The following is a 21,922-nucleotide window of genomic DNA, read 5'->3' on the forward strand; positions in this document are numbered from 1 at the left end:
CGTTACTGTGACGTTCAAAAAAAAAAAAAATTGTATACCTGGTTTTCAAGACGTAAGACCTGCTGACGATGACTTTGTTCTCTTGCTTCCAGTAACTTCTCTGCTTGTAACTGAGCAGCTCTAAGTCGTTCAATCTCACCAGTTCTATCACGACTCAAGTCGAGAGTCGAGTGCGAATGAGAATGCGTAGATTTTGCTCGAATCAACTCAGCCTCCTTTTCAGCTAACTGTGTTTCTAATCGACGAATCTTCAATCGTAACTCTCTGTTTTCTTGCTCGAGATTATCAATGTTAATATTAGAGCCCATTAGTTCTGCATGTGCTTTTTCAGGACGTTCATAGCTCTTGCTACGAATACTTCCAGGTCTCACTGAAGACAGTTGACGTTCCAGATTGCGTTTATCAGCTTCCAATAATTTAACCTACGATATTAAATAAATAGCTTGTTTATACGTTTCATTACATATATTGTAAGGTTTGGATTATTATTTGACCTTGTCGTGAAGAGCTTCAATTTTTCCTCGCATTTCGCTTCGCTCTCGCTGTGCAGTCTGCAACTGTCGAACCAACTCTTCGTCCTTACTGGAACTACCTTCTTGTGGCCAACTGGATAATCTCAGTTGGGCTTCTAGACCTGAACGCTGTACTTCGTTGTTAGCCAATTCATTTTGCAGACGAGCAACTTGGTCTAATAACGTTTGATTTGTATGCCTCAATTCTGTTACTAATTGCTGTGCTGAATCCAAACGTTCGGATAGAACACGACGTTCATTCTCAGCATTTGATAATTGCTTTTGAAGCTGAGAACAAATATGCCTTCATTAAATTTTGTATACTGACAACAATTATTATACAGATTTACCTGTTTAAGCTTCTCATTATTATTCTGCGCTGTTGCGCTAGTCTCCATTAAATTACGTTGCAAAATATTAATCTCATTTCTCAATTCACTTTCACCTGACGAAGCTCTTTCTAGAGCGAGATTTAATTGTTCTATTGTAGATTTTAAAGAAGCACAACGTTCTTCTAAACTAGCCATGGTACGTGTCTGAGCGTCGCATCGGTCTTGTAATTTCTATAGAAAATAATATTTGTGTTTAATTGTTAAAGCTAATTGTTACGATTAGTTGTAAAGTTATTGTCAAACCTGTATATTTCCATCCTTCTCTTGTAAAATCATTTGCAAACGCTGTAGATCTCCCTCTAGAGACATTCGTTGTAATTCCAATTTCGTTGAACGGGATTCATTTCTGCCAAGTTCCTCTTGAAGACCACGTTTTTCATTTTCCAGTCGGTTTATAGCTTGCTTCATTTTTTCAAGCTTATCCTATCAAGATTAATGTACTTTGACAATGAGGAAATGTATTCAGCCACAATAACGCAGCTTACCTCGTACTGTCCCCGTTCATCGGATTCACTAGTAATTGTTAGCTCCAGGGTTGTCACCCTCTCCCGCAGATGTTCAGACTCCTCAGTTTTTTGTTGTAAAGCTTCAGCCTGAAAAGACTTAATATTGACAACTGCAATGGAGCATCAGGCAAACAGTAAAATATTTTAGTACCTGAGCTTGGAATGCTGCTTGCTTCTGAGAAAGTTTGGCTTCCAGAGCATTTTTCTCATCTTGCAATGCTCGCAGACTTGCATGTAAATTATGAAGCTTAGAGTCAGACTTGTTTTGCGCCTCTTGAGTCTCTACGAGTTGTTTCTTTATGTTACTGATTTCGGTCTTGTAATCATCCTGTTGACAAAGAGCATCAGTGATGAAGATCCTCTCATGATTAATACTGATAAGTCATAATTAAATATATTTAACAGACTCACTCTCTCCCGTTCAATTTGTGCTACTTGTTGCATTAGAGATCGTACTCCCTTCCTGATAGCTTCAGGATCAACGTCCAAGACCACATCACGGCCACCGTCACCATGGTCTTGATGAACTAGTATAATAGAACGTATTTAGCAATACAGGAGTAAAAGATTTTCTCTAGGATTCCAAATGAATGTATACCTCTGGCTGGACTCCATCTTCGCGATGGACTCATTAACTTGAAGGGCATATTAACGCTACCATCCAACTGGATACCAGCGATACGACGAAGTGTTGATGCTACGCTACTTAATTTTTGTTCAACTTCTTTCTTCGCAGTTTCCATTTGGGACAACTGAGCGTCCAAGGCTCGTACTCTACCCTCGGATCCACCAAGACGTGCCTGATTGACCAAACATTCATTGTTAAACGGGATTTTTTGATCATTTTAATGTTTTACAGTGAAATTAATTATTGAGGTGATAATTTTTTTTGATTGAATCCTTCGATTACCTTCAACTCTTGCAATTGCTGAGAAGCATCTGCTAGACAGACTTCAAGATTATGTTTCTGATCTTCCAATTTTCTTTCGCGACATCGACTGTCCTCTAATCGAACAAGTAACTCCTGTTCTCTTGCTCTCCAACGTTCGTCTTCTTCATCGCCTCGGGAGCGCAGCCTTCCAAGTTCTTGACGCGTGACTTCCAAGCTGTTATCCAAATCGACAACCTATAAAAAGTTATACTTACATGTTGAAAAGGGTACTTGGTTAAAATTTTTTTAAATCTGTACCTGTTTCTTAAGTTGATGTAATTGCAGCTGAAGACGTTCCCGTTCTTCAGTCTCGTTGGCCAGACGCGCTTGCAATTCACGTTCTTCATTTTGCGCTTGTGAAGAAGCTGAACGTGATTTTTGTAATTCATCTTGACTATGTCGCAATTGTTGTTGCAATTGCATCGCATCTCTTTCCATCTCACGCAATTGTGTCTGAAGTCTAGTTCTCTCAGCATCGATAGCTGTCTTCATGTCCTCCAATCCTGCAATCTTCTGATACGCTTCTTCTAACGCTCTGCTTTGTTCTCTCTTTTCGCCTTCGATGCGTTTCACATATTCACGTAGCTCTTTATTGCTGCTGTTGTATTTATCCTTTTCATAAGTCGAATCAGTCAATTGTCTACGCACATCAACTAATTCCTTACGCAATGTCTCGATAGTATTTTCAGCTGTAATAATGCAACAAGTAAAATAAAACGAAGTAGGATGGAAATAAAAATAGAGATTTACCTTCTTTCAATTTTCTGCTAGTTTCGTGTAATTGATTCTGAAGTCCATCCATTTTATCTTCAGACATATGGAGCTGCACCTGCAACTCTTCGGTTTCCCTTTGAGCGGATTCTCTCTCTTTCCAGATTTCTTCAATCTTCAATTCCAATTTCATCTTTTCTTCGTCACCCTTTAATTTTGCGTCGTCCAATCTCGTTCTGATACGATTCAACTCGTCACGAAGCTGATTGATATTGTTGCGATCCTGTTCTGCACGTACCATTGCTTCTCTGCGCAATCTGTCTGATCCACTTTTCTCTTCTTCTAACTCACGGAAAATTGCTTCCAGTTTCTCCATTAGGGCTTGTTGATCGTGATGAGCTTCAATTAAATAGATATTAATACCAAACAGGACATTAAATACACGCACCAAGCTTAAAGAACTTTAATGGAGTGTTTCTCACCAATTAATAGAGCCTGTTGCTTGTCATTCTCAGCTCGAAGAAGAGCCTCTTCGTGTTGTTGACATAAGGTTTCAATGTGTTGTTGCAATTCTTCTATTCTCTGTTGTAACTGAGTTATTTCATCGTCTTTCTCACCACCGAGCTGCGTTAATGTTTGCTGAAGACGTTTCTCCAGAGAGGTACGTACTTGTTCCTAAAGGAGTTATAAATAATGTCACAAAAACTATATCTAATTAGATATTTAAACATGTTCGTTAACTAAGAAGTACCTTTTCTTCATTCAATTTTTTTATACTGTCGTCATTTTGTTTTTTCATGTTCGCAATAATTTGTTGAAATTCCGCTTCTTGATTTCCGATTTGTTGCGATAAGGTTTGCTTGATGTCCTGTGCACGCTTTTCACTGTTATCAAGATCTTTAGTTAATCTTGCAATTTGACCTTTCAAACTCTCTTGCTTTACTAATAAATCTTGCTGATCTTTATCCAGTTGCGTCTTTTTTATATGGGTTGCCTCTAAATTAGTTTGTGTGTCAAATAAGACGCCTTCCAATGCTTCCTTTTCACTACGTAAAGAAGCGAGTTGTTCTTGCAAACGCTGAAATTCCTTATCGTTGGTTTCCAAAAGTACTTGCTTCTCTTCATTTTCTTTAACAAGATCTTCCAAATTTCTATTAATACGTGAATTCGTTTCATTAGCTTGTTCCAGTCGTTGCCTAAGTCTCATGAGTTCCTCGTTTAAAGCTTCTTTCTTTCTTGCCAAAACTGACAGTTGATTACTGAGATCTCCACGTTCTCGAGTTACTTGACCCAACTCCAACTCCACCTTCTCTTTCTCAATTTCCAAGAATTTTATCTTTTCATTTAACGTCACTTTGTCAGATTCTAGATCCAATCGAGTTTGTTCGGCTTGTAGGATTTCCTTTCTCAAAGAGCTCAGATCTCCTTGTTGATCGGCACATTGATTAATCAGCTTATTCCTTTCTTCCTCTAATTTTTTTAATTCGTCCAATAGTCTTCCCTTGTCTTGTTCGTGATTTGCGCATAAAGCTTCCATCTTCTCAAGAGCTTCTTGTAAGTCAGATTTTTCCAACAAAATACGTTCCACCTCTATTTCAAGGTCACCTGTGGAATTAAAAAATATAATTTCTCATTAGTATCTAAGTGGTACATTTGAAATTAAAAAATAAACCGAATGCAATTACCTTTACTCTTTTCGATTTGCGTGATTAATCCATCTGATTCTAATTTTTGTTGCTCCAACATGTCCTTTGTGAGATATGCTTTATTTAATTCTTCACGCAACGTTAATAATTCTTCTCGCATTCTGCTACATCTCTCCTCTTCGGAACGGAGACTCAATTCCCTGTCAACAAAAATATCAGGTTTATCAATAAGACAGTGGATATTAGAAGCATAAAATAAAAAAGTAACAAACCGCAAGTCAGAATCTTTATTCACTCTATCAAGTTCACTTTGCAGATATAATTTTTCATCTTCCAAATTGTCGCATAGTTTTTGTAATTTATTATTTGCCTTCTGTAACTTTTCGTAGTCTGTACTCAACGCTTCAATCTGTAATAGCATAAATTAGTTATTGGAATGTTACTATGAAACTTTTATCTACAAAGTAGACTATAAATGTTACCATAGCATTAATCTCAACACGATTCTTATCAAGTGCATTCTTTTCCGAACGGAGACTATCCAAACTTTTTTGAAGCATCTCCTTCTCTTGCAAGAGTTGAGCACATTGTAAACGTGATGCATCCAATTGTGCAGTAAGTTCCCCAAGCTTGTCTTCGAGATTTTGTGAATTTTCTTCAGCGTTCTCGCACTGTTTCCGTGTAATCGTTAACTGCTCTTTGTTGGTTTGCAATTTTACCTAAGAAAACATCATAATAAAACATTGCAATTATTAAAAGTCATACAGAAATTAAAGTAATACGTATACTTCAAAACTCCGTCTCACTTGAAGCTCATGTATAGTCAGTTGATATTTATGCAAAGCTGCCTGAACAGCACTAATTGTGCTCTCAGCGAAGGCTGGGGTCGTGTTGATTCTTGTTCCTCTTTTAGGTGATCTCTGAGGAACAGGAGCACTCGGAGACAAATGAATGTGTGGCGGTGGCTGAATATTTTCAATGTCTCGAGATTCGGCATCTTGAATAACGGCATGCGCTATGTCTCTTAAAGCAGATTGTAATATTTCAACATCTTCTTGCATACGAGTAACTTGTCCCATGCCAGCTTCTGCTTCACCGCATCTTTCTTCCTGTGATGAAGCCATATAGATGGTGGATGATGAATGCCACAAGGAATTATTATTGACTAATTCATTATTTTACCAAAGTATGAACTTCTCGTATCAGTTGATTAATCCTCTCCTCCTTTAGACGAATTTCATTTTGAGCTACATCGAATTGCTGCTTCAGAGTTGTTATTTCTGCTTTCATGTCCGACGTTGCTTGAGCCTGTTGGAATTGCTGAGATACCTAGGTGTTCATGACTGGTTATTAAATAAATTTGAGGTTTGTATTATTCAGGATATGATTAATGAGTAACATACGGTGGGTTGTTGTATAGCACTGGCTTGCATTTTCATTGCAAAGTTTACGCTGCTGCAAGCTGTGGCCATATCATTGGATGTGGATATAATTTTATTTCGAAGCTTGGACAGATCCCTTTCCGTTGCAGATTTAGTTTCTGAAAACAACCTTTTAACAGATACCACGTCGCGCCATAGATTTAGTAGGCGATTGTGCTCGGATGTATAGTACTCGTTGAAAGCTTGTTCTTCTTCCTTCCATTCATCTTCCTTAACTGTCATTTCCTCACGTAACGTATCCCAGTCATTACTCAATTTTTGAAGATCATTGGTGAGAAGCTCATTTGTTTGGTGACATTCCTCAAGCTGATCTTTGAGTGAAGTGTTCAGTTGTAAGAGCTTCTCGCATCTGAAATTTTGTAAAGATAGTTTTCGGCATCTTTTCTTCAAGTATAAGTGCGAAAAGACTATTATTTTAGACTGTAGACAATTAAATGACCTTCTCCGTTCTTCTGCAAGTTTTTTCAAGGCAGTTTCTAAATCCTGAATTTGTTCTTCTCGTAATTCACGTAGTGTTTGATGTGCTGCATCCAAAGCAGAAGTTCCTTGAGCTGGTGCAGTCACACCCCTAACAGTTTCACCTGGTAACGAGTCCACCATTTGGTTTTCTAACTCCGAGCATCTCTGCTTGTACTGCAAAACCTAACAATGCAATTAATAATAAATATCATGAAAAACATGTAAATTAAAATATGATGCAGTAATGATGTATCCATTAAACTTACTTTTGCTTGTAAACGAGAGACCAAGGCTGCTTGGTGTTGCTGAGCTTGGCGATACGTATCCAGTCGTCTTTTATAACTAGCTGCTTCTTCTTCCAGACGGTGTCTTAATTCATAGTTCTGTCTTACAAGTGCATCCGGAGAGAGATCTTCATCGCTTCCTCTGTCTGCACTGGCACTACCCATGGTCCCACTTTGTCCAGACTCCATTTTACTACTTCCGCTTCTCGCTGGCTAACAATAAGATTTAAATGCAATTACATGTCTCAGAAAATATGTGAATATTATTATACAGAATTATAATAATACAAGCAATAATTAATGTACTATCAACATAAGTAAACAGGTATACCTTTGTCTCGCAGAATATGAATATCAAAGAATTGTCATAAAATTATAATGCATATCATAATATCTGCCTAAGCACCTTATGTAATACTCCATGATCTTTTATGGGTCAAGTTCAATAATACACAAATAAAAATGATTGTACGATAAGAAATATTATGAAATTTATTAACAAAACATTAGATAAAACCAGTTCATGTGCAAACAAAATCAGAAAACTTCATCATAAGCAAGTCACAATCATCAGAATATTTTCAACAGAACAAATTCTATTCATAAGCTACATTCAAATATTTTAATTACAGGTATTATATCTCATTTATGGAACTCCATTGCAGGTTATAAAATTATCTTCTACAAAGTACCACATACAAAACATCCACAATAAAGTATAAAATTTATAAATGCAGCAAAACACTAAAAAATATAAAGAATTCAATTAGGGAGTTAACAAAACATGGCATATCCCATAAGATACATTTGCTCATACATTCACTCATAAGGTAACTCAGAATGACAGATGTCAGCCGCAATTGGTTCCTGAGTTTTGAACTCTACCAAAACCCCATGATTATCGATTACCTCAATACAAATCGATTAATTCAAATAATTTTTAAAAAACTCAAAGGAAAAGAAATCCGATAAAGCATTCAATCCATTCAACAGCGTCAGGCAGTTGAATTTATGGGGCACCAAAACCCATAAGTACCTCTTTGCCTTTGGCTGAGCCTCTGAGAAACGGTGGCCGCCGCCTCTCCATCTGTCCTCGTAACGTCAAATGAGAAGGACCCTTGGGTAGCGCCTAAAATAATAATACAAAAAGATTGTAAGCAATAATAATCTGCTTTGTTTACAATAAAAATGAAAAACATCATCATCGTCAAAGCAATCATTTTGCTTCATCATTTTGCAATCAGCTTTGCTTTCACGACAGGGACATAAATACACAATCATATAAAAATGGCTGTCACGTAAGGTATTTTTAAAAGAAGAACGCTATTTTTTCTTTTTATAATGATTACTGGGATGTATTTAGAATCTTATCCTATCTATTAGAGAGCAAGTAACGCCGCTAAACATCTTCCGATGAAAAACAGTTTAAGATATGATAAGCTAGTTTGATTCAGGCAATCAATTAAGAAATATTGAATTATTCGAACAGTACAGATTCTTTTACCAATCCGATAATTATAAAACAAAATTCGTTTAAAGATAAATCTATACTTTACATAAGAAATTGTAAATAACGATTATGAGACTAATGAATATTTGTGTAATGACAAATCTTAAACTCGACTTTATAAATTGGACAAAATTAATTTTAATTGCGTTGAGAGAATTTTATTTCATTTTCTCGCCGAGATAAATAGAATATGATCAACAATTTGATACCTGATAAAAAAATAATGAATTACGATCTGAATTAGTATCATTTCATTATCATAAAGTTATCTGTTCCTTGCCAGTGATGAGTTTCTTCTCGTGCATAACTGTAATTCATATATACACGACTTTCGGTTCTGTAACAAAATTTTCGGGTGAACCAGAAACTTTACGATGTTATTGATAAAACAAATTCGTACTTCTACAGAAAGAACGACACGCAGGCAGGTCGTCTCCTGCGTCTGCAGTTGAGAGAAATATGGCGAAGAATCGAAGAAGGAAGAAGGAAATTCCCAACGACAGGAAGGGGAACACTGAGGGTAGCGAACCCGTGACTGGCGGTGTCTTGCGTGAGAAAAAAAGCTGCATTCGCCTTTTACAGAAAAATTACTAAAGTAAAAACGATCTTGTTGATGGTTCGGTACTTTCCAAAACTATTATCCAAAACGACAAAAACTGTACTATCAAAGTATCAAACTTATTCTCACTAGAAGAATTAACTGGATCATAAAGTTACCTTGCCAGGTCAGCCACATAAAACATTTTCACTTATTTCATTCTGAATGCTAAGATTCACCAAAATAATTTCAATTAAAAATACTAGCAAAAATTATCCGAACGAATGTTCAATTTGAATTTAAATCTTCTATTGGACTAAACGACAATCTATAATTTATAACGTAGGTCATGTTAATAATATATTATCAATTAGATATTATTACACTCAGCCTGTTATTATTCTTCTTCACAGTTCATTACCAGTTTGAACCACTGTAAAGTCCCCTGTTTAATCTACACTATCATCAGGGGTCAGTGATTAACCCGAAATATTATCAGGTCAATTTTTATGTAAAATAAAATACCTAACCACAAAGGTAGAGGGAGAAAAAGATTTGCTCCCAATGAAATCACTTTCTTTAAAATAATTTTCAATCAATCAAATCACATAGAATTTTATCGTCCGATAATTCAAATCCTTAACGCAGTTGAACTTCGTACAAAATATATATCGTTGAAAATACGTACCTATGTATATGCAATAACGTAATTGAATCTTTATTAAAACCGATTGTTTATTTCAGTAATATCATTATATATCGTGTTGTCGTCATTACACCAGAAGAATCACCCCTCAAGCATATCCGATGTGGGATATGGGAGCAGTCTTAAAGATTTATCATAAAGCCAACACAACGTTATCGCACAGTAAACGATATTTTCATTGTGCACAAGAATAACACGCAAGTAGTATTATTTGTAGGAATGATATTTTTAGTCATGCCAATATAACTGTAACCAGTTTGTTTTAAAATTAGAATCCGAAGGATTCTGAGCGAGCTTACTAGAGCCAATTGTAAATATTTGAAAAAGGCAGATAAATAAGAATAGAAAATTTATCATTCCACAAACTTTATTAAAATTATACAAAAGATATTCAGTTGATCAAAGACCTCTCAGTGATAGGAGACTCACTAATCTTTAACAAAGCTTGTATGTGTTTAGGATCAATGGCGAGTAAAAGCAGAGACAAAAAAGAATGGGAATCTATTAAAATGTGACATCGGAGACAATGGGTAATAATATGTATACATATATATGCATACAGATTCAATATTAATATTCAATATTGCTTATAGGTACGAACGGGGTAAAAACATGGTAACCTGATGGACGTCCTAGGACAATCGGTTAACGTGGAGTCTGCCTTACCGATAAGAATAATTAAGATCTCAAGGTACCTGAAGTGTCCACGTGTGCACGACATGTAGATCCTGAAGTAATACGAATTGAAGGTATCTGTTTCACGATATACCAAGAGGATACTGAAGTGCGTGTCTTTTCAGAGGTAACTTCTCCTGAGGATGCAAGCAGCACCACCTTGTGGTAGGTGCTGAGCTCTGAAGTATAAGGATAGGGGCCTGGTGGAGACTGCAAGGGTGGCTTGAGGAAGTAGAAGGAGAACCAGTAGAAACCAACACCTGGTACTGAATGGCACCAATCGATATAACATTGTACGATACGAGGGTATATTCCCAAATACTATCCCAAAAGCTTGTACGACTTCCTTAGCTTGGCAACGGGATACCTCGGGTGTAACCGTGTAAGAAGTTTCTTCAGGGTGAAACGATAATGTTACCCCTAGAGTTTCGGCAACGTTATTCCTGAAGCAGATAGGTATGGGAGAGGCTTGATACCTTAAACGAAAGGGTTTTAATGAGATTGAGGTGGTAATGATATTAGTAGGATTTATAATGATCTCGGCATTATTGATCACTTTGACTCTGTTGAGTATTAGGTATCTAAGGCACTTGTAAGCTTGGAGGTTTAGGGTTAATTTTAAGAAATCTGTAGGATTGTTATAATGGAACGATTTTGATCGCATCTCTTGATGAAAATCTCGAAAACCGCAGAAAGTTTTTTGACTGGTGAAGAACTGAACTGAAAACTAATTAAAACTTTGACTATTTAGTCAGGCCTATTTTCATGGTATATTGGCCATTCATATTCTAATAAAATCGGTACGGTTCAACGAACGTTGTAAAGACAAGTCGAATGCCTGGTTCTTAACTTATAATCGAATATAGACTTATGCTATAAATCTGTACGACAATTAATTTAATGATTGCATGCGAACGGTCATTATACATGGGAAATTCACACCTGGATAGTAATTGTATTGAGATAAAGCTACGACTTCGTAGAATTATATAGTCATTGGTTTATCATAAGGGTGGAGAGGGAATTATCAAGAAATTATCATTTTTGCACAGCTATTATATCTAATTTTGTATTTACTTGTTAGCTTAATGGAAAATTTTATTATCTCATTCTGCCAGTCTGCCCCTCTGTTTGTCTAGGTCAGGCTGAGTATCTTGGACGACAGTAATTCACACAATACATTGAGAAGCTTGTGGAGTAGACTTTGGAACCTATGATATTTACATAATTTATATTAAACGTGACAAATTGTTAAGCATTTCGTCAAGAACTAATGGTTGTGAAATTTGAGCCGGTGTAATCTATACCAGTGTGCAATGAACTGGTTTTAACCGGAATTTCGTATCTTTTAATATATATATATTTTTATAGACTATTAAGTGGCAGGTCACTAGACGGCTCCCTTACCCGGCTGGTTGATAAATGACATGGTGCTTTACAGATTGTCAAATAAATAAAATTCTGTAAAATATAAGAAATAAATGCAAGGATACGCAAAGCAAACATATATACTATTTATCAACAAAATTTGGATATGGATTAGAATAAAGTCCAAAATTTAAAGGTAGAAAACTAAAAAACAATTTTTAAAAATTAATCTTGACTCCATGTAGTTATAATTATTTTTTGCTAATGGTGGTTCTATACTTTCTGCAGTTGTTCCATGAGTTAAATATACTGTCTTGGAAGATGACACCTCCAAAAGCTTTTCTACTCGTGGACGGACTTTATCAACCAACATCACATCCGGATTCAACAATCTCATTCAACGACCTGTAATTAAGTATCAACGTCATTATCTCAGTATGAAATATCACAAGTCAAAGTACAAAAGCAAAAAGTACTCCTTCTCAACGGAGTTGACAAGTCATTGACTTTGTCTGGATCCCGTCTACAGTTCTAATGAATAAACAACACATGCAATCATCTAAAAAAATATCATTAACCTAAATTCAAAAGAATATGTATCAAACAATAATTTAAGCTTACCATATATTTCAGTTATACACGAAAACAAAAATTCTTAAATGAAAGTGTCATTAAGCTACAATAAGGCTCTAACGTCATATCGATTAAATCCAATGAAAACAAAAGGAGGTATACACACATGCAGTATTTTCATACCATCGTGACCATGGCGTGAGAGAATTCCCACTAACCATCTTCAGGGTTACATACCTTCAAAAACTTGACTCCTAACAGTGTCCTTGACCATGCAATGACAAACTGCATGAAAGCATCCCATGGCTTCTAAGTCTGATACGACTAATCAATGGCTGACTATAATTAGACTTTCACGTATTTTCAATTTAAAATTATATTCATCCCTTGCATCACTTCCAACTATAAAATCCGTCTGCGGATCTAAAATCGTTAAAAATCAAAATTCAAAATTTCACACTACAATCAGCTCTTTGACAAGTATTAATATTTAGGTAGACAAAACTCGACCGGTACAGGCTCTTCGCACACGATACAAGACAGAAGCACTCTGAACAAATACAGTATCACACTGCACACCTATTCTGCAAAATTGCTTCCACATTATTTAACTAAAGGGCTAAAACTAAATAGTCAAATAAAAAGCAATGAAAATTACACGAAATATTATCAATAGGGCCTGTCAAGAAAGACGCACTGATAAGCTTCTTAGAGTTTATATGAAGTGCGTGGATGAACGAGTGTACGTGCCTGCACTAGAGTTCACAAGTCTGTTAAGTCTCGGTGCAAAGTCTACCAGACGAGACGAAGTCAGCGTTTTAAATCTCCGGAAATTACGGCGGTCAACGTTCATCCCGATCTGCGACAGACACGTGATGCAATTAAGGGAATATTGACGTCGATTGGTTAACCGATATTATGACTGATAGCAATACATAATCATAACCTCAAAAAAAGCATTAAGCTTCTTGACACGTATTATCATCGATTACACGAAATGTCAGTGGGATGCGGAATGTTTTCGTGAAATTCTAATCAATAACTTTCCAATTCGTGTAAAAAGTGTCAGAGGGTAAAGTTTATAGAGTGAGATTTCTTTTTACATTAAGAAATAAAATAATAGCTCATTACTAGGTGTATAGTCAAAGCAGCGACATCAGTTCTACGATTGAGGGGTCTTATTAACACGTAGATTCATAAGAAGATGGCCCCTCCGAATGAAGCAGTGTCGCTTGCCTGACTATATATATATATACACGACAATATTAACAAGCTCGGAGAAATCAAGACTGGTAGCTCATTATACATTTAAATATTTTTTTTATTAACAATATCACTCGCTTAAGTATCTTTTTGGGGATGCGATACAGCTAAGAGCCTCGTGATATTCCATCAATTTCTTTAACATCGTTACGCCATTATGTGATTATTAGTTACTGAAATCATCGTGTGCATGTCAATCGATAAAGTTAATTTGGACCTAAGATATCAACGTGCCCCAAGGCCTCCGACTGATTATCATGACAATTTAATGTAAACATCTTGCAACAGATGAATTTTTGGTATTGCACGTAATTTTTGTAAAATAATTTGCATCTGCATTGTATTAACTACGCGTTCGATAGCTTAGACTCCTACTGATAACACCTCACGTGGAACATATGAACATAACAAATTAATGTTATACAACGATCATCAGTTTCTCGTTTCTTGATGCATAACGATGACTCGTCATCGACTCAAATACATATCGATTGTTATTTACAATAATAATTTTTCAACAATATTTCAAGACCCAATAAATAATACAGCATCAGGTTCCGCATAAATAAAATGGCAAATGAGGTCAGAGTTTCTATGCCAATATCTAGTTACGTTATTACGAATTTCTACTTGCTAATTAAACTTAGATTTTTTAATACAATGTTTGTGCTATATATATGTGTCGAGTTTATCCTTCGATTAAGCGAGACAGCATTAATTAAACGAAAATATTAACTTCGTCAAAGTTCTGTGATAATTGTCAGATATCGATTGAGTGGACGGCTATGACGCGAGACATATGTGGATGGGTGTGTGTGTGTGTGTGTGTATGCAACGTGTAATATTGATACGTGCGTGACACGCACCCTACGCTCACGCACTTTACCCCTAGCCATTGGAGTACATGCAATTTACCGTGTATACAGTTAACGCAACGTGTCTATACCTATATATATATATCAGGGACGTAAATAGATAAAAAATTTACATGGTTTCATGAGGTAACAAATTTTCTCCAAAAACATTAAAGCCCGGGTTGATCGATATCAATTAAAATGTAACTAAGGGTTAAATGCCACGTGAATCAATCACGTGTATACATTCAGACAATTAGCTCTTAATTAAATTTTAAGTGACATTGCTGAAACCCTGCCTAAGCGGATGAACAAAATTAATGAAAAAAAAATTAAAGTTGACTTAATTGATACTGTAGGAAGTTTCAATAAAAATTAAAAAATTGATAATACCAGACAATGCTTTTCCTGGTTAAGGGTGACTAGAATGTAGGCACGTGAATTCACCTAACCCAACATGACGTTACTACATTATTATATTTTAATGACTGTTTTTGACCACGAATGCGTCACACCCTATGAGAAAGTGATGGTAATGGCCATTGTTGATTAGCGTCATTCAGTCTTCAAAGGGAATCGAGTGTACGCCACAAGCCAGCCATTGGATTTTCGTTAATACGAAGGTATAAAAAAAAAGGTAACGGCAGTCGATTCTATCATCTATCATTTTATCGCTACCCTATCTTCTACGACCATATGTCGTTCAAATTATTAATCCCAGTACGTGTACACTGCTGGGATAAGGGGTGAAGATAGTAAATATACTAACTTTTGTATATTGTGAATATATTGTCGAATGAATTTTTATTAATCGTACTAATTGTTCCATAACTTGTAATCGTTTTGTAACTAACTCTGATTCACATCCGATAAATTCAAAGGAGCCTGTAAATCAACTAGTATACGTGCAGATAGGCTGTTAACCTAATTATCAGTTGGTGAACGACCAGCAACGGATGATACGAGGTTCATTACTCGCTACTCCTTAACGCCTACACGTTTAGGTTAGAGTTCAAGCTGGTAGAACGAGTCAATCAATCCTCTGTATGGGAAACTAGTTAATGTATATATATGCTCTCTGTGCGTAGTTGCTCATCAATTTTAATGTATAAACTGCATTGAACTTTAAGGAAAGATATTCAAAACAGTTACATACATGAAATGGTGGTAAAACATACAAGTCCTTAAGACGTATGGTTAAATCATAAAATCAGTTGAAAGTCAGCCTGCTGAATGTGTTTCTGCGTACGATTTGGTTTTGATTAATTTTATGCTTACATGTATGTCAGGGTTATGTAATGCATAAAGCACGAGAGTTGAAGGTTCTTTCGTTCGTGAACTAATAAACTGAGGTTGAATGCTCTGAGGAAGTTCTGAGAGTAAACTATAGCAATTGTCTGGAGTACGGTTTACATTTAATTGGAACACAAGGTTATGTATTACATATTATTGATGAACAGTTGTTCAGTGCTTTTACTAAATTCAATTAAGATAAGAGAGTCTATGGGGTTGATCCGTGTCCACGTCCACGTGAAAAAAAATTCAAGGTTAGAACGCTACTTCAATAAGGAACGAAGAGAGTATTGTAACACGTGGATAAGGGGGATAGAATAAGCTAAAGTAATTGGACGAAAAAAACTTACCCGAGGCATCGCTGAATAAGGTTGGCTTTCCTCTGCGTCCCGAAGGGAAGATGCAGAAGACAGGAAGTCGTTGAAGAGGCTCGGCGGCGATAGTGTTTTCGGGGCCCTTCGATCCCCGATGGAGTCTTGGACTTTGTGTGTGTTCGGTACGAACGGTGGGCTTTTACTAACAGCCGTCGTCGCGATGCTCCTACCGCCATCCTGAGCACCGTGATCGCGTGTCACGGCGTCTATCTGTGTTTCAGTGCGCGGTGGGCCCCTCGAGGGTGGAAGTAGCGGCGGCGCCGGTGGCACTGGAGGCGGTAGATACGGGGGTGGTTCTGCTGCACGTTTTCCTCTGGCAGAGAAAGTTACCGGAATATTTACGATCGACGCCAACTCAATGTTGCGATATGACTCGGGAGATAGGCCACCGTGTGAACTCAATTGATTTAGTCTTATCACGTTAGAACTAGTGACACGGTTCTCTAGTTCGTCTACTGTTACAGTGTATAAGAGATCCTAACCTATATTCGTGTGGAGATGCATGCACCCTGTCAACTTGGATGCTACGTTACAGACATTTCCTAGTTAAGTATACAAAAGATCTGATAGCTTTATTATTTGAGGTTAGGTTAGGTTGCGTTTAACTACTAGGGAACGAAAAATGTAATATCATAGGGCGATTGCGTGTAGACTATTCAGGAGCTTTTAAAAGAAATCTCATCGCTCATATGCATGAACTCGTTTGTACAATTACCGGTAATTAGATTCCTGATACATGTTAGACTCTTGCATTTCCTCCTCCTCGGAAGGCCAGTAAACCGGTGCTCTGCACCTTGCTGGTCGACCGACCATTGTCACGTCTCTAGATACGTTTTGTACACTTGGTGATTCTCGTGACCAACCTTCGTCCTCCTTTTCCTCCTGCATTTTCATTACTTTGTCGTATCAGCTGTTCTGCGAGACTTCTCAATCGCGAAACTTGCCATGGAACTTTTGGTTATGTCTGTTTCTTTTTTTTTTTAAACGTTCACGTTAGTTTATTCTGATAAATGCTTATTCTATTAAAGCTTGGTATCGTTCTTCCTGATCGTGGCGCACGTCGATGGGTTCTTTGGCCTGACAGGTATACCTTCGTCGGTATAATGGGTTTTCGATCTTTAGTACCATGCTTCATGCTCCCTCGTAAATCAGTCTTACCCTGATCGACGTCGTCACGAGACGAGGGTCAACGGTACGGGTTTACGGGTATATAGTACGATGCTTGAGTTATACTCGTTCGATAGTTTGAATTTTGAGCTAGTGAGCAATGGGCACGCATTTTAATCGTTAGTAAAGATTTCCAATTGACTGTAAAATATTTCACAAGAGCTTCCTCGACGAGTGACGAGCTTCCTCTGTCGTGAGCAAATATTGTGACTAAAAATGATAAGGATAGGTTATAAATTTTTATGTTTTATTTATGTCATTCTTATTCTTCTTTGTGCATTTTGTTTTAGGCTAACGGAGGACTTTGACAATATGGTAATGGAGGAATATGCTCACAGTAATTGTCATGAAAATCTATGGACAGTATCGTTTTGGATGCCGTCTGTCATTTACTAAAAATATAACATTTATGGAATGAACAACCTCGGCTGTATTTATTACCGGAAATAGGAAGGTTCACTACTATTTATAGAAGCAAAGAGTTCTCTGTTGTCGGATGATATTTTACGGTTGCGATGAGACATTCGTGTTTGTCACAACGTAACGTCGCACGCGATCTTCATGGCCAATATTATAAGATATTACTGTAGGTTAAATCCTACGGGGAATCTCCTTCAATTTAAATTACAAACACAGGAAGTAGCATTCCTGCAAGTTCCTAAGAATCCAACGTTGACAATCTTATACAACTTGATTTTTGTTATATAATGCACAAATGTAAGTGGACTACTTTTTGCTCAAAGCACTCAGTATATGAATTATAAAATTTTGTTTCAACGCGAACTTTTCTTTTTTTAAGTGTCCTCCGAGGTGTTGCTTCACGGAGTGGCTGAACTGAACTAAGGACTCGTTTCCTGCCGACGGAAATATTTATTATCCACAACAATGCAGGGTCGTTACAAATTTGAAGAAAAGCCTGGAATCGATCTCGTATCATTACCTTAGCTTTCATTAATCAAAGCAACCAATCGCGCGAGCTTCGACGCTCTGGCATCGCCATGAACTACCAGGTTCCCCATCAGTGTGGATCATATTTGTCAATCTATAAAGTGACTGGCTGATTTGACAATGTTCCGCTATGACCATTTTATGCATTGTCAAAGGAACACTGAAAGAACCCATGTACAACGCAGTGACCTTGAATGGAAAAGACGAAATAAACATCAGGACGAATAGAAAAGATTCAGACTATAAGAAATACGTTATATTCATATTATATGCATAGTTTTTCAAGACTACTGTATCACTTGCAGATCGTTATGTCTATTTGATTTCCATTAATTCCTATGGTAGAACCACAAGGACTATGATTAGTCTATACTCTGCATTAGTTTCCTTTAAGAAAGCAGACGATAATAAAATCGTAAGTCATTCATTAAATAACATAATAAAATACGACCAACACACCATACGTAAACAGAATTATTATAAATATAAATTCAATTATGTATTCTCAGACATGCTCACATAATTATTCCTGGAATTTTTATTTATCACGAGGTCCAAACTACGTGGTCTGCTACACTACATGATCCCTCTTTTTCTCTCTTTATGGAGAGATTAAATAATTTTCCAAGAAATAAGCAGAATCCATCCCTACCTGGTAAGTCCCGAGTCTAAGTGATCTTTGGACTTTGTATTCCCAGATGAGTTCTTAGTCCTGTTGTCGCCAACACTCATAATAATCCCCGAAGACGCTGTTGACGAGGAGAATTAAAAGACACACGTGGCACAGTAGCAACATGCTGAGAAATTCTAAGAGAACGACATAGTCATAAGTGATACGTGATGAGAGACGAAGAGGAAGACGACGCATGAGCGAATGAAGCAGATAGAAAATTAATAATGAAGAGGAAGTGACGGAAGAGTGAAGAACGGACACGAGCAGAGTACCGGTGAACTAAATATCAAAAGATACAGCGGACAGCGATACAATAATTGTTTAATTTTTACTAGCACCAGACGTTGAAAACAATTTTATCGTCTGTGCTTCGTGTCGCGCCAACAACAATATATTAATAGAAGCGATACTAGTCCCCTCTATAATTTATACAAAGAGCACACTTTTAGAGCATTGATTAGGTATTATAGAAAAAAAAAAGCTATTGCTTACATCCCACGAATCTTTCTTCAGAATCCAACGCAGTATCTTTTATGATTCTGGACCACATTTTCACTAATTTATACAAATCTCTATGTAACAATCAGCACTGATATCTGTATTTGCATGTATCGCTATTCTTAGGTGTTCAGCATTGTACGTAGTATTGGAAATATGCAGTAAACGTTACATTGCGCACCGGGTTATAATAATGTAGTGAGATAGCTGTATGTTAATAGATTGGAAAAAATGGGGGATTCTCTGTTATATGTAATAATTCGTATCTCTATGATTCTAGTAGTTCACTGTTGTACATAGGGATCAATACTATTGAGCTCGTTGATTTTCTTTCTGGTTCTACTTTAACACTAAACCTACCGACATATTATATATACCTATTTCTACCGATGGCTGTCAAATGACCGCTTTTTAAATAAACCTTATAATCTTTTCCAGTTGATTGTAATTAATACAGAATTTAGCATAGTCGTGCAGTAAGTTCAAGAAAAATAAAAACCTGGAATTTAACCATTTTGATTAAAGTCTCAAAAGCGGTCATTTGACCGCTCTGGTAGGTTTAGTGTTAATATTCCTGATGATTGCAACTAGCTTTTAAAACGAGACAATCTTGGCCTCTACGAGGAGCGTGGGTTTAGGCTATCACACCCGGTGGATATATTGATTCTGTTTATGCGAACTGACACATCCCCTTATCGTAATGATGAATTCGTTTACACTTTACATACGCATAATTTGTGTATCATTAATGAAGACCCACTGTTATATATATGTATATATTCAATACATTCATTATAAATAGATTATAGCCGATTGGAAATTATATTAGAGTCTGAAGATCGCATAAGGAACAATCAAAGATTAGACTTTCTTTCTATATATATATTTATTTATTTATTACGTTCATGCATTATGTTTAACATTGAATTATCTTTTTTCCTAACAACTATAGACCATACACAAATCTAACTGTATGTACATACATAAAGTCCTAGTGAACAGGAACAAAGAATATCGAAACTCACAGGTTAATAGGTACTACCAGGTAGCCATCAAATAAGTAGTTACCAGTGACTAGACTATCGGTATTCACGTCAGCTGCTCTCTTTCCCACAATGCTGTACCTGGATCCACGTGGTACTCGCTATTCAAAGATAATGCATTTACCTCCTCTTAACACTAGGTATTCCCTTTGTAAGGATTGACAATCTCAAGTTACAATTTTCAACCCCCGAGAAATCGCCTGATAAGAACTCTAACAGATACTTATACATAAACTGTTTAACGTTACTGAGTAAACGCGATATTCGTCGTACGAACAATTGGGGTTGCCAGTCATTCTTTTAAATGACAACGTTGAAGGAAAGCATTATCGTTAAAATACTTCTAGGATTATTTAAGTGTCCAATTATCTGGAGAACGAGGAGAAACGCACGTACTTACGTAAATCTTGCGTGGTTACTTGAAAAGGGTTGAAGAAAAAAAAGAAGGTTATGGGGGATACCTTGCCTATCGATTTATTTCACTCGGTTGTCAAGGGACTGCATTTCAATATTATTGCATGATAAGAATGCGTTATTTATCTTATTCCAGAGTCACCGAGATTCATAGAGACATTTCTTTTTTTTCATTTCATTTGATAACGAATATAATGCGTGACATTCAAATGAGACTCGCGTAAACACTGTTGGCACCCCTGAATCTTACAGATGAATATATAAGGTAAATAAAATCAGCTAAATCCTCAAGACTGGCGACAAATCAGGTCAAAAGTATTGAAACTTAATTAATCTTGCGTTAGACGGATGCAAAAAATTATCACAAGTTCAAACGGTTTCGTATATTTCCACTCGATACTCTTTATGCTTCGACGCGTGGAGATACATGTCAATGACAATGAATTTAAAAAAAAAAGTCATCGAAAACTATCCTATACATTTTTATAATAAATTTCTTGAAATTCTATCCAAACATTTCTATTTCATGATTTCCTTTCAGCCTTGACAGGAGACACTCAAGAATTAATATAAGCCTCGTTGGACATCCTTTCTTGAAGGATCATCAGAGAGATTCGTATATGAAATCTGTAAATACTCAATAGTACATAATGTATGTACTATTGAGTCTTTGAGAATGATAGTAGTGAATACCGAGTTGTGGACACCTAATTATTCATTTGCTGCTGCGTCCGGGAGATTGGAGTGCGAGAAGAGAAAGAGGTGATAATATTAACTGCGGGCATCGCTGTCAGACGACCCCGGGCTATCAAAGTCCGAGCAGTCCCGGGTCATCCATCCATCTCTGTAGTAAGCAGATATTGTTTGCAGGTTTACCAACACTGAGATTATGACACGTGTGAACAATATACATCAGTACGTACACAGATGTGAAATACGGTTTTAACGATACAAGGTTGACTTGAAAGATTCAAAATTAAACCAAGTAGAACCGAATCACGTACAAAAATATAAACAATGGCCGCAGAGAGTAATATGCGTAAAAAAAAAGATTTATTTCTGAAAGGAAAACTTGAAGCTGTTTAATTAAAAAATGTGCACTATATGTCATCCTTCCTTGATGGATATCTTAGAAATATTAC

At 36.5% G+C, this 21,922-nt stretch overlaps 1 protein-coding gene and 2 long non-coding RNA genes across 19 annotated transcripts in view; 2 read left to right on the forward strand and 1 right to left on the reverse strand.

The window, feature by feature from the left end:
• Window positions 1–18,907, reverse strand: part of LOC107273005 (rootletin) — a 21,078-nt gene extending 2,171 nt beyond the window's left edge. Inside the window, exons 1-24 of one of the 13 annotated variants that reach the window (XM_025090317.1) lie at window positions 18,805–18,907; window positions 16,014–16,350; window positions 7,920–8,012; window positions 6,866–7,096; window positions 6,580–6,782; window positions 6,102–6,489; window positions 5,881–6,027; window positions 5,505–5,807; window positions 5,181–5,417; window positions 4,971–5,107; window positions 4,738–4,898; window positions 3,804–4,657; window positions 3,535–3,727; window positions 3,092–3,451; window positions 2,600–3,030; window positions 2,321–2,536; window positions 2,009–2,210; window positions 1,822–1,937; window positions 1,562–1,738; window positions 1,390–1,497; window positions 1,148–1,327; window positions 863–1,075; window positions 495–800; window positions 39–422 (exon numbers count right to left, since the gene is read on the reverse strand). In XM_025090317.1, coding sequence (XP_024946085.1) covers window positions 39–422; window positions 495–800; window positions 863–1,075; window positions 1,148–1,327; window positions 1,390–1,497; window positions 1,562–1,738; window positions 1,822–1,937; window positions 2,009–2,210; window positions 2,321–2,536; window positions 2,600–3,030; window positions 3,092–3,451; window positions 3,535–3,727; window positions 3,804–4,657; window positions 4,738–4,898; window positions 4,971–5,107; window positions 5,181–5,417; window positions 5,505–5,807; window positions 5,881–6,027; window positions 6,102–6,489; window positions 6,580–6,782; window positions 6,866–7,096; window positions 7,920–8,012; window positions 16,014–16,350; window positions 18,805–18,884 — 6,057 coding nt within the window. In that variant the 5' untranslated portion in view covers window positions 18,885–18,907. Of the gene's footprint in view, window positions 1–38; window positions 423–494; window positions 801–862; window positions 1,076–1,147; window positions 1,328–1,389; window positions 1,498–1,561; window positions 1,739–1,821; window positions 1,938–2,008; window positions 2,211–2,320; window positions 2,537–2,599; window positions 3,031–3,091; window positions 3,452–3,534; window positions 3,728–3,803; window positions 4,658–4,737; window positions 4,899–4,970; window positions 5,108–5,180; window positions 5,418–5,504; window positions 5,808–5,880; window positions 6,028–6,101; window positions 6,490–6,579; window positions 6,783–6,865; window positions 7,097–7,214; window positions 8,013–11,389; window positions 11,526–12,490; window positions 13,033–16,013; window positions 16,351–16,752; window positions 17,210–18,804 lie in introns of those variants that run through there. The other 12 variants (XM_015750775.2, XM_025090320.1, XM_025090319.1 and 9 more) reach the window with 12 other exon arrangements.
• LOC112495136 lies at window positions 8,497–11,567 on the forward strand. The gene is made up of 3 exons (XR_003061408.1): window positions 8,497–9,118; window positions 9,676–10,768; window positions 11,452–11,567. It is a non-coding gene; the product is annotated as an uncharacterized LOC112495136 (long non-coding RNA).
• Window positions 13,064–21,888, forward strand: LOC107273013. 5 transcript variants are annotated; one of them, XR_003061412.1, is made up of 5 exons: window positions 13,552–14,517; window positions 14,788–15,007; window positions 17,495–17,921; window positions 18,004–19,099; window positions 21,322–21,888. It is a non-coding gene; the product is annotated as an uncharacterized LOC107273013 (long non-coding RNA). The 5 variants fall into 5 exon arrangements; XR_003061409.1 differs by lacking the exons at window positions 13,552–14,517; window positions 14,788–15,007 and adding an exon at window positions 16,260–16,582 and having other exon boundaries at window positions 18,004–18,567; window positions 18,662–19,099; XR_003061411.1 differs by lacking the exons at window positions 13,552–14,517; window positions 14,788–15,007 and adding an exon at window positions 13,064–13,339.
• The last annotated feature ends 34 nt before the right edge of the window (window positions 21,889–21,922 follow it).

The sequence above is a fragment of the Cephus cinctus genome, unplaced genomic scaffold (assembly GCF_000341935.2).
Source record: "Cephus cinctus unplaced genomic scaffold, Ccin1 Ccin1_scaffold1343, whole genome shotgun sequence".
NCBI lineage: Eukaryota > Metazoa > Arthropoda > Insecta > Hymenoptera > Cephidae > Cephus > Cephus cinctus.